We start from the raw sequence: 10,584 nt of genomic DNA, 5'->3' as shown, positions 1-10,584 counted from the left end.
AAAAACGTCGGACCACACCCACGCTCACTTGTCGCCTCGCCGACATTGTTCCCTTATGTGCGCGAGGAAGAACTCTGACTCCATTCCATCGATCTTCTACGCTCTGAACGAACGATTGGATCTTAAAATCGCATTCCTTACCATGTGCGCGAGGAAGAATTCCGATTTCATTGATGATTTTATAATAGTTAGTCATATCAGCTTACTGAGTTCTTTCTTCATGCTGAGCTGTTGGCACCAACCCTACATTTTGTCACAATGGACCAAGGTGAAAGGGGGTTCCATGGAAAGAGAATTATTATATACATGGATTACGGCAGTGCAATGTAGTACGGATCCACGATATTTAAATTATTATTTGTTGAGTAGGTGGAAGTAAAGAAAAAAGGATAAAAATGGATAAAAAATAGAGATTTGTAACTAACTAGGTCACTTTAAACATGTGATTTTGGATCTAGCCTATGTTTGACAATTTTTAGGGATATAGCCAAATGACTTATGTGACAATAATTAAGGTTTGATTTGTCCTTATTTATTAACAAATTCGTCGCTTTCTCTCTCCTATTTTTTTCAAATATTTTTTTTTTGCATCAAAACTTCAAAAATTCGTATCTTTCTCATACGAACTCGAAATTGAGTGATTTTAGATCCTACAAATTCGTGACGTCAAGATCTTCAAAAATAGACCCATTGCGTTTGATGAAAAATTATATTTATGTCGATAATTTTAAAAAATTTCAGTTATTTCCATATTTAAAGTAGTAACGTGATTTTTCTACATCTATGGTATTAAACATGATTTTTCATCAAACACAATGGATCTATTTTTGAAGATCTTGACGTCACGAATCCGTAGGATTTGGAATCACTCAATTTCGAGTTGATATGAGATAAATATGGTTTTTTGAAGTTTTTATGTAAAAAAGTGTATGAAAAAAGTAGGAGAGAGAAAATGACGAATTTGTTAATAAATAATGGCAAATCAGACATTAATTATTGACACATAAACCTGTTGGCTATTTCACTAAAAGTTGTGAAATGTATGCTAAAAACAAATTTATAGTTTCATTTTTGTTATTTTGCTACATTACCCTAAAAAATATTCTCTCTCCAATAGTTATTAGTAGATTTATCTAAATTACAATTTTGCTAAATAAAAAAGTTATTAAATGATAGTAAAATAGTCCATTTCTCTTTACTATACCACCAATAGTCGATAAACATGTCTTTATGGCTTTACCTTTTGAGCCTGAGAGTTTAACTCAACTAAAACGTGACTAATTCCAAACAGCAAAGTGGGCCCACAGCACCACTGAGGCCCAACATCACAAGAACAGTCGCTTGGGCCCACACCGCCACGGAGACCCAAATACACTAAAAGACAAAATTCTGATAATAATGAATATTAAATATACAAAAATAAAATTAATAAAAAAAATAAAGCGTTTACTCTGCCTCCCAGGTGGAACGATGACCACACTACCTGCCACCATAATCATCTTTCCAAAATTCCCAAATTTCATTCCTCTCTAATTTTTTTCCCCTTTCATTCAAACCCTAACAAAAATAAAAAAAAATAAAAAAATTCAGACCATTGATTGGCTGTTAGAAATCGAATATAGCCCTAACCTGGCTCGATTCTTCTCCGCGGGGATCAAAAGTTTCGGTCTTTACGCTTAATTTCGAAGGAGAGGGAGAGAAAAAAAAATGGTGTCCCCGGAGAGTACCAACTGGCTATTCGATTACGCCATGATCGACGATATCCCTGTCCCGGATGAGAATTTCCAGGTATCCTCGTCCGGGTTCGCCTGGCCCGTGCAGCCAATCACCGGCTCCGCCGCCGTCAGGTAACGAATCGATCGTCAAAAATCAGAAATTTCAAATTTTTTTGGTCGTTAGAGAATTTAGAGAAGAAGGAGAGAGTGTGTGCTGTAGACTGATATCGCGATAGAGATATAAATTAGGTTAATTTTTTCTATGGGGCTGAGAATTAGAGTAATAGTGAAGAATCGGGATCGTTTGTTTTTTTTTTTGCCCGGGGATAGAAAAGTTGGAGCGATTTGATTTCATTATGTATAAATTTATTTCGGAAGCCATGTTATTTGCATGGCTAGAATGGATCTAGTATAGTTTTAGGATTTTGAGTGTTGAGTTATTTGTTGATGATTTTGCTCCTCATCTCCTAAATGAAGTGTCCATATATATATATATATATATGGGTTAATGATAGTTTGAGATTGTATAGAGAAATTTGATATGCTTGTACTGTGTAGGTAGGTACTAAGGACTATATTCTAACAGCAAGGTAAATAATTTTTATAGTTAAAAAGAGTGTATCAGATCTTACCTGACTTGAAGAGATTTTTTTATTTTTTATTTTTAGTTTATGGATTCATTTAAAGTTATTTATTTATTGTATTCTTGTGTTTTTGGTTTTCTGTATATCGGTAACAGAAGTTTTAAGGGGTCTAGATGTGAAAAGCTAGTAGCTTTTGTTTTTTGTAGTGTCTTTTTGTTCCATCGATATCGGTTTGATGTGGTATTGTTAAATCCTTACTATTTTCATGACCAAAATTTGTTTTTAGCACCGAGATTGATGGGTGTTTAGGAGCAGGAGAGCCAGAAGTCCTCAAAGAGTCTGGCTCCAAGAAGAGGTATGAGTTTTTTTTTTTTTTTTTTTTTTTTTTTTTTTTTTTTTAAATTTTATTTATAACTTTCCGAGTGAAAATGAAGTATTCTAAAGGGCTTGATAGTATCGCCTATCGATACCTAATTTCATATTCGGTCTTTAGAGTAAGTGCCTTAAATCTCTTTGATGACATGGACGCTTTTGTGCAGGGCTCGACCGGAATCTCGCAGTGCAACGAGCTCAAAGGCTTGTAGGGAAAAGCAGCGCAGAGACAGGCTAAACGACAAGTAGTCTCTCTCTCTCTCTCTCTCTCTCTCTCTCTCTCTCTCGTACGAGAAGACTAATGTGATAGCTAACAGGTTTGTCGAATTGGGCTCTATATTGGAGCCAGGAAAGCCTCCGAAAACCGACAAGGCTGCCGTTTTGATCGACGCAGTCCGAATGGTGAATCAGCTGCGATCGGAAGCCGAGAAGCTAAAGGACTCGAATTCAAGTCTCCAAGAGAAAATCAAGGAGCTGAAAGTACGTACAACTCTGATTAAGAACCCACGAATTTTGATTGATACCTAGATAATCGGGTATTCAAGAGACCCGCTTACGATTTCCATACCGACATTTGTGTCCTTAAAACTGATTTCTAGAGCAAAATGACACCCATACTGTATATTTTTGTAGCATTTTAGTCATTTTCATATAAACATAAAACTTTTTCATTATATCCATCAACTAAGCAACTGAAAACATATATTCCTGACTTAAGTAGATTGTTGATTTTATTCATTAAATTGTTCCAACCCGAAAACTTTAAATAGAAGTTTGTAGGTTATGATTTCTAGAGTAAAATTTTGTTTAATGATACTTTAAGATTTCGTTTTGAGATACTTTTTAAAATCATAAACAAATTATTTTTGTTTGTAATTATGTATTAAGTTGTGTAGGAGTTGAATTTGATAATTTATCTTAGATGTTTTTTTTTTTTACTAAAAGGACAAAGATGGACTATTTTGCTCAGAAAAATAGTTGAAGGATCAAAATGCCATGTGCATATTTTGGATTACCTATTACTAAATTTTTTTTCTTAAACCACCACCTCTTAGAATCTCTCAAACATAAATCAAGGGTCTAATTGCTATAGACCAACACCTCTTAGGATGGGAAAAGTGAAAGTATGAAGGAAAATGAAAACAGAAGGGGAAATTTAAAATCCATGTTGTATTTCCTAGTCATGGAAAATACGAGGGAAAATAAAGGCCGATAGCGAGAAGAGAGACACAAACGTGGGCAAATTCGGATGGTTCTCATTTTCCACCAAATTTTTATTTTTATTATAACCGTGGTGTCTGGATTGAAACCAGACTAAGCTCCACGAGGCCCTCGCATTATCGATCGGAAGATTACCTCAGCGGCTCCAATTGTTGCGTCCAGAGGGAATCGAATTCCTTACCACTAGACCAACCTCTCTGGGCTCTCATTTTCGCCCCAAATCTCATTTTTCTTCTCATTTTCCCTCCCCTCCCCTTTTTAGTTATCACGTCATGGGTGCGAGACCTGATTATTCTCTCTCTCTCTCTCTCTCTTTTTTTTTTTTTTTTTTTTTTCAGGCGGAGAAGAACGAGCTGCGAGACGAGAAGCAAAGGCTGAAGGGTGAGAAAGAGAGGCTGGAGATTCAAGTGAAGGGTCTGAACGCCGGATTCTTGCCACCTCATCCTCCGTCGGCGTTCGCTCATCACGGCCAAGCTCAGGGCAACAAGCTCGTCCCTTTCATCGGCTATCCAGGCGTCGCCATGTGGCAGTTCATGCCTCCCGCCGCGGTCGACACCTCGCAGGATCACGTCCTCCGCCCGCCTGTCGCCTAGTCATCATCATCATCGCCTTTGCGAGTGTCAAAAAGTCTTATTTACCATTGTTGTCAGAAACCGCTTTTTATTACGAGCCGTTTTAAGTTAAAAATTAAAAGTAGTGGTCTTTTTCTTCTTCTTCCTGTTCTTATTCTAAAGTTCTAACTGAGATCGGTGGTTAACTCAGAGCACTATGTATCTGCAACCTTTGCCTACTTTATTTCTATGAATATTGGTTGTGTGACTTGGTATTTTTAATGTAAATGGGAATAAAGTTAATTGTGTCTTTAACTTAGGATCAGTAAGTCATGGCTGGGAAATCTATGCCGTTTCAGTAGTGGAATTTTATTTTAATGTAATGTGTCAGTTTTTTTTTCAGTAGGTGAGTAGATAGCTGAAGGAGTTTGTAAGTTCTGACCGAATGAGAATTTCGGTGCTTAATCGGCCAGAATTTTCTGAGTCCTGTCATACCATTTGCCTTAATTTTTTTAATTGAATAAAAGTCTTGTTTCTCCTAAAAAAATTGACCAATTTGAACAATGCTAAAATTTTGGCCAAACCAGATCGAAGCATTTCGTTCCGGTCAATTCTGGCGCAATTCACCTGGTAAAAGAAAAATAATTTTGAATCCTTAAATATAGTATATCCTTCAAAAATAATTAAAAGTTTAGATGACTCCTACCGGAACAGTACCGAAATCACAGGAATATATAATTCTACGAAATAAATTTCGAGTTTGTTTTGTCCGGTAGCCTAAGTTTACAAATGATATGTTTGACATTTTCTTCAAACTTAGTCCTTCAAGTACTTCATTTACTTTTTGATTCCATAAATTCCTTTTTAATAGTGTATATATATATATATATATATATTTTTTTTTTTTATCTTTCACCGTTTTATTTAAAATAAGAACAAATTCATCATAATTTTTTTTTGAGTAATTAGGGAGAATTAGTAATCATTCAAATCAAATGAGAGTTCTTTTGCTATTGAAAAAAAAATAAAAAATCATTTTTTTATGAGAGTTTCTCTTTAATAATGCAAATCTTATCAGAGATTTGGATTTTATGAGGAGCAGAGAGAGAGAGAGAGAGATATGACTTATGAGTGACCTTCCATGAAATGAAATCTTATCCATTGGTGTTCTTATTGTCCTAAAAGAAATGGCTTCCAGTCTTCTGAAGATTCCTATACACAACACAACTCAATTCACTAAAACATTCTTTTCATCTTCTTCATTCACTTCAACAACTGTGTCACTCAAACCCAAACCCAAACCCTCTTCTCAGCCATTCCTAAAGACCATATCTTCTTCTTCTTCTACTTCTCCTCCGACCAAACCACCGACCTCAAAGGAAGCAGCGATTCTCCAAGCCAAGACATGTCTCTCAACCACTCTTCAAAAGCCTCTTCTTTCATCCACCACGAGACTCACCACCACCAAGCTCAAGAGACCCAAACAGGCCAGGTTCGGCCTCGAGATTCCGGTCGCCGACGACTCGCCGGAATCTCTCTCCCGACTCGCCGCCGAGGTCTTCACCTCGCTGCCCATCAAGAGAAAATCTGAAATCACGATCGTGTGGCCCGACGCGAGACACAGGAAAACCGCCCTCAAGGTGTTCGACGAAATGCCGGGCTGCCGAGTCTCGCACTCTGATATGGAAAGCGGTGAAATTCCTAGCTCCGCTGACGTGGTCGTGTTCGCGGCGTCCGAGGCCTCGGACCTCGATGCGGTGAAGAGCCTCGCGGAGGATTCGTACCCGAGGCCGGTCGTGCTGTTCAACCCGAGGTGGGGCTTCGAAGACGAGGCCGGGTTCGGGAGCGAGACGAGGGACTTCGTGGGGTCGATCGAGACCGTCTACTCTTTCATGGGCTTGGAGGTCAAAGGCATCTTCAGCCGGAGGAACGGGGTGGTCTTCAAGTGCGGGGAGAGAGAGAGATGGTCGGTCCTCGTCGAAGAAGAGAACGGGGAATTGAAGGCGGTCTCGACGTTCAAATCGAGGCCCTCCATCGGGGAAGTCGAGAACGTCTTGTACAATTTGATCGCCGTGAATTCTCCGGTCACGAAGAGCATCGGGTTCTTGAAAGGTTTGGTCTCCAACATAACTGGAAAGAAAGAAGATTAGTTTTGTGTGTAGTTCATTCAATTTATTTGTGTATTGGCATTTTTATTTTGCTTGTGTATGAAGTCAAGTTAATTGCTTTCTTGATTGCTATGGCTCTTAAAATAATAATAATAATAATAATGGAAAGGTTCAATCACTACAAGATTTGAATTGAACACATGGTTTTGCATAAATCATGCACCCAGCCAAAAAGAAAAGAAAAAAAAAACTTATTGCTTTTGAAGAGTTATTGGTCTTGAATCTCGACATTTTTTGTTTTTCTTGTGTATGAAGTTAAGTTAGTTGTTTTTTTTTTTTTGGTTGCTATGGCTCTTAAAATAATAATAATTATCAAAAGGTTCAATCTTTACAAGCTTTAAATTGAACACATGGTGTTGCATAAATCATGCATATCACCAGCCAGAAAGAAAGAAAAAAATATCTTATTGCTTTTGAAGAGTTATTGGTCTCTTGACAATTTTTTTCTCGGTTTTTTTTTACTCCTCATCCATTTTTCTCCTATACAAACAAATGTATACTTTCTTACCAAAAATAAGAAAAAGGGAAAAAAAAAAAACTCAAGACTAGGAAGCTCTAATATGACAGCTCTTGATGAACTTATCGGAGAAATCGATGTACTTAGTCCACAAAGGCCGGAGATTTGGGAACGCGATGTCGAGCCATGGCTTGGCTCGGCCATTGAAATGGACTACCCCGAAGCTCTCGGCCTCAGCCAAAGTGGTGTTCTCTTGGTATCCCAAGCCCAACATGTGCCAAAATGGGTCTATGGGCTGCACATGCCCGTGAAACGCTATCAGCCCGGGAGGTAATGTCCCGAGCTGCCACAAACTCAGGTCCGATTTCAAATTCTGCAAGAGGGCCAAAAAGGGTCACAAAAAAAATAATTGAAGCTTTTGTAATATGTATTTTAAGTATCGCAATATATTCCATCTCAAAAGTAGTTTGTTATAAATATATTACTTGGTCAACCCAATGGTGGTATGTAATGCTTATGTTGGTCTTCCTCCAAGCCTTGAGATCGAAGACGTTCATCCCGTAGGCCCAAGCGCACTCGTTAGGGTTGAAGCTTTTCGCGATCAAAGGGTGCGAAAAGTTCAAGTAGCTCTTGAGAGTCTTTGACATCACGAATTTGTCCCCGCCTCTGCACGTCTCCACGGCCCCGTTGACCTTCCCGTTGAGATCGATGTCCCATAGTGGCGTCAGGTCTGTCTGGACCACGACGTCGTCGTCCAAAAATACCACCTTGTCGAGGCTAGGAAACAACTACAACGACAATTAACGAACAAACTATTATTACACCAATGAAACTAGAAAAGTGAAAGACTTCCTTATGTTTTGCCCAATACTTGGGCATTTTCATATGAGTACTGTTTTTTTACTCGATAGTGCTTCGGACTTGTGGATAATTGCTTACCTCGGGTAAGTTTATCCTTATGTGGTTCATGATCGAGTTGTACTTGGGACTAAGAGCTTGCAATTTAGCAGCGATGACGTAAGGCTTCTCGGTTTGGTTGGCCACGATGGCAGACGACCCTCCCCTGAACCGGGAGCGGACCTTTTGGTCTTTCTCCATGGCCTCCATGACCGGGACCCGCCCTTTGGCGAACCAATCGAAGTGGTGAAGTGCCTTGACCTCAATCACGGCGGGGGCTAGTGAGTGGAGCGAGAACCATGCCTGCATCAACAAAGCCATAAATTTTATTCAAGAGAGGTAAAAAAAAATTGAAAATGATTTTCATCAGCAGCAACTGACACGTCACTCAAATATATGGGCCCACGTTAGTTGCTGATTTGCGCGTTTCGATTTCCAATGGTGAATATCATTGCTCTAATAAAATATTAGATTAAATAAATATTTAATTTTATTCGAATATATAAAATTTCGGGGGTTTCGCCCTTGCCTGCATCGGGTAGTACGTCTTCCGGTCGGTGATGACATGGACGACAATCCGGTGGGGCCGGAGGGCATTTCTAACGACCGAAGCGGCCACCACAGAGGCCGCTAAGACATTATCGGAAGCCACGACGAGATGTCTATAGGAATTATCGACGAGGGCCGGGACAAGCTCGGGCGAGGGCAGTTGTAGCCTAGCGTTGGCATTTGTCGTGTGCTCATTGGCTAGCCTCAGGGCGAGGCAGTGGAGCTGCTTCGGGATACCGCTAGACGCCACGTGGCGGTACAAGTACTCTTGGATTTTGGCCTTCCTTGTCCTTTGCTCAAGAAGTGTCACCTAATGAGAGGGAAAGATCAACCACTAGCTAGGTTACTTGTTCATGAAGAAATTAGTGTCTCAATTGTTGTTACCATTTCTCTAAGCTTGATAGCGAAGGTCTTTGCGTCTAATTTGGTCTCTCTCGTCTCATCCATGAAGTCTTGTAGAGTCTGAGGAATGTCAGACCTTCCTTGTAGCTCTTCCTTGTCCATTGGTTCTTGTAGTACTTGATATATCACTTCTGGGACCTTCTGAAATATGGAAATAGATGTGAATTTCACAATAATATAACAAAACATTCTTATGAATATATATAGTGACGAAAAAAGGGTTGGAGAATTAACATTTGAGTCGTGCTTTCTTCCCAAAATCTTTGGTCCTAGCCTCTTTCCCAAGCAACCTACAAGTAATTAAAAAAAAAAATCAGCATTACAGTAATTATTGATATTTTGTAATTAATTTAAGTATTTTTTTAATGTAATGTATTAATAAAAGTTAGACACGTGTTATGATCTTTACTATACGATTTGAAAGTATAAGGATGTTAATTTCCAAAAAAAAAAAAAAGTATAAGGATGTTGATTTGCTTGCACTTGATTATCTAATCTTAAAGCAACATCAGGGAAAATTACACCGACAATGATTTTCCACTAGTTTATTTATTTATTAATTTATAAATAATACAGAAACATGTTGGGGTCAAAAATATGCTTATTAAATTAACTTCAAGAATCCTTCATCTTTGGGGTCTGTGCTTGTAGCTAGAGAACGTGTTGACTGACTACTGCTTAGATTTTTGTAATTGGTATTGGCCTTTGCAACTAATTCAAAATTCCTTAAGGAATTTATTGATGCTTATGAGCACTTTGATTATAAGAGTTTTTTTTTTTTTTTGGTTGTAATATACAGTAAAATTTGTGGATGGCGACTGTATCTTGCACGTGTACTAATCATCAATTTTCTTATTAAACACTCGGTAGAATATTTGTATAATTCGTTAGTACGATAATGACAAACATTTAAAATTATTTGCTTAGTTTCCAAGTCCAAATGGATTAAATTAAAAAACAGAAAGCATAATTTTTTTTTTCTCTTAACAGGCGAACTGAATTCTTTTAAGCATCAACTATCATCTTAATCAAGATTCAAATATTTTGTTTGATTATTTTATTAGTATTAAGTTTCTCAAATGTTGGAATCTGAAGTCTAACATTACGTTTCCAACAATTTTATCTTTATGTATCATGTGAATGTGGGCATGTGCGGTTAATACGTACAACATAGTTTTTAATCTTCTCTGATATCATAAAACTGTAGGCAATGAATGATTATATATAGAAAAAATTACACACCTATTGAAGAACACTTGACCTCACCGTCAATGGAGTCAACGGCGGTCATGACGAACACAAACCGGAGGAGAAACGTGAAGAGCAAGAGCAAATAGAATAGCATCCGATACGAAACCCTTCTCGACCCGACTTTGACTTTGATGAACTCTCTCACTCCTTTGCCCGGGAACACCGTGACGTGCCTCAAACTCGGCGAAATATGAAGCTGCATTTTGTGGTTGTTTGAGAGAGAGAGAGAGAGAGAGAGATCTCACTCACTCTCCAAAAATGGTTAGAGGGAAAAGAGATGTGGTGTTCTATTCGCTAATAAGAGTTTTTTGTTTATTGTTTCATTTGGCAAAGAAAGTGTTGAGATGAGTTTGAGAGAGTTGAAGAGACAAGGATGTAAAAGAGGAAGGTTTTTGATGTACATTCGATCATCAAGTT

At 38.2% G+C, this 10,584-nt stretch overlaps 3 protein-coding genes across 4 annotated transcripts; 2 read left to right on the top strand and 1 right to left on the bottom strand.

The window, feature by feature from the left end:
* The first annotated feature begins 1,455 nt into the window (after window positions 1-1,455).
* Window positions 1,456-4,758, top strand: ILR3 (basic helix-loop-helix (bHLH) DNA-binding superfamily protein). The gene is made up of 5 exons (XM_089615029.1): window positions 1,456-1,847; window positions 2,586-2,654; window positions 2,839-2,916; window positions 2,989-3,151; window positions 4,231-4,758. The coding sequence occupies exons 1-5, from the start codon at window positions 1,708-1,710 to the stop codon at window positions 4,483-4,485; spliced, it is 705 nt and encodes a 234-aa protein (XP_089471155.1). The 5' UTR covers window positions 1,456-1,707; the 3' UTR covers window positions 4,486-4,758.
* A 694-nt stretch (window positions 4,759-5,452) lies between these two features.
* LOC149398458 (plant/protein (DUF1995)) lies at window positions 5,453-6,816 on the top strand. The gene has a single exon (XM_089615034.1). The coding sequence runs from the start codon at window positions 5,631-5,633 to the stop codon at window positions 6,591-6,593; it is 963 nt and encodes a 320-aa protein (XP_089471160.1). The 5' UTR covers window positions 5,453-5,630; the 3' UTR covers window positions 6,594-6,816.
* Window positions 6,817-6,903: 87 nt separating this feature from the next.
* GAUT12 (galacturonosyltransferase 12) lies at window positions 6,904-10,584 on the bottom strand. Of its 2 annotated transcripts, none has more exons than XM_089615033.1 (7): window positions 10,183-10,584; window positions 9,151-9,206; window positions 8,899-9,057; window positions 8,495-8,824; window positions 8,008-8,268; window positions 7,554-7,856; window positions 6,904-7,441 (listed from the first exon to the last, which is right to left on the bottom strand). In XM_089615033.1, the coding sequence occupies exons 1-7, from the start codon at window positions 10,367-10,369 to the stop codon at window positions 7,157-7,159; spliced, it is 1,581 nt and encodes a 526-aa protein (XP_089471159.1). In that variant the 5' UTR covers window positions 10,370-10,584; the 3' UTR covers window positions 6,904-7,156. The 2 variants fall into 2 exon arrangements, with proteins under 2 accessions (XP_089471159.1, XP_089471158.1); XM_089615032.1 differs by having other exon boundaries at window positions 10,159-10,577.

This window comes from Urtica dioica, chromosome 5 (genome assembly GCF_054948205.1).
Source record: "Urtica dioica subsp. dioica isolate 48M chromosome 5, U.dioica_male_clone48M_v1_H2, whole genome shotgun sequence".
Classification (NCBI taxonomy): domain Eukaryota; kingdom Viridiplantae; phylum Streptophyta; class Magnoliopsida; order Rosales; family Urticaceae; genus Urtica; species Urtica dioica.
This window is presented reverse-complemented; position numbering and strand designations above follow the sequence as displayed.

Bases quoted from the DNA above. Each gene is read 5' to 3' on its own strand.
- ILR3 (XM_089615029.1), top strand. From the start codon at position 1,708: ATGGTGTCCCCGGAGAGTACCAACTGGCTATTCGATTACGCCATGATC. The intron at 1,848-2,585 runs GTAACGAATCGA...ATTTGTTTTTAG, and splicing joins ACCGGCTCCGCCGCCGTCAG to CACCGAGATTGATGGGTGTT. The intron at 2,917-2,988 runs GTAGTCTCTCTC...GATAGCTAACAG, and splicing joins AGAGACAGGCTAAACGACAA to GTTTGTCGAATTGGGCTCTA.
- GAUT12 (XM_089615032.1), bottom strand. From the start codon at position 10,369: ATGCAGCTTCATATTTCGCCGAGTTTGAGGCACGTCACGGTGTTCCCG. The intron at 9,207-10,158 runs GTGTGTAATTTT...AATTACTTGTAG, and splicing joins GGTCAAGTGTTCTTCAATAG to GTTGCTTGGGAAAGAGGCTA. The intron at 9,058-9,150 runs GTTAATTCTCCA...TCCATATTTCAG, and splicing joins GAAGAAAGCACGACTCAAAT to AAGGTCCCAGAAGTGATATA.
- LOC149398458 (XM_089615034.1), top strand. From the start codon at position 5,631: ATGGCTTCCAGTCTTCTGAAGATTCCTATACACAACACAACTCAATTC.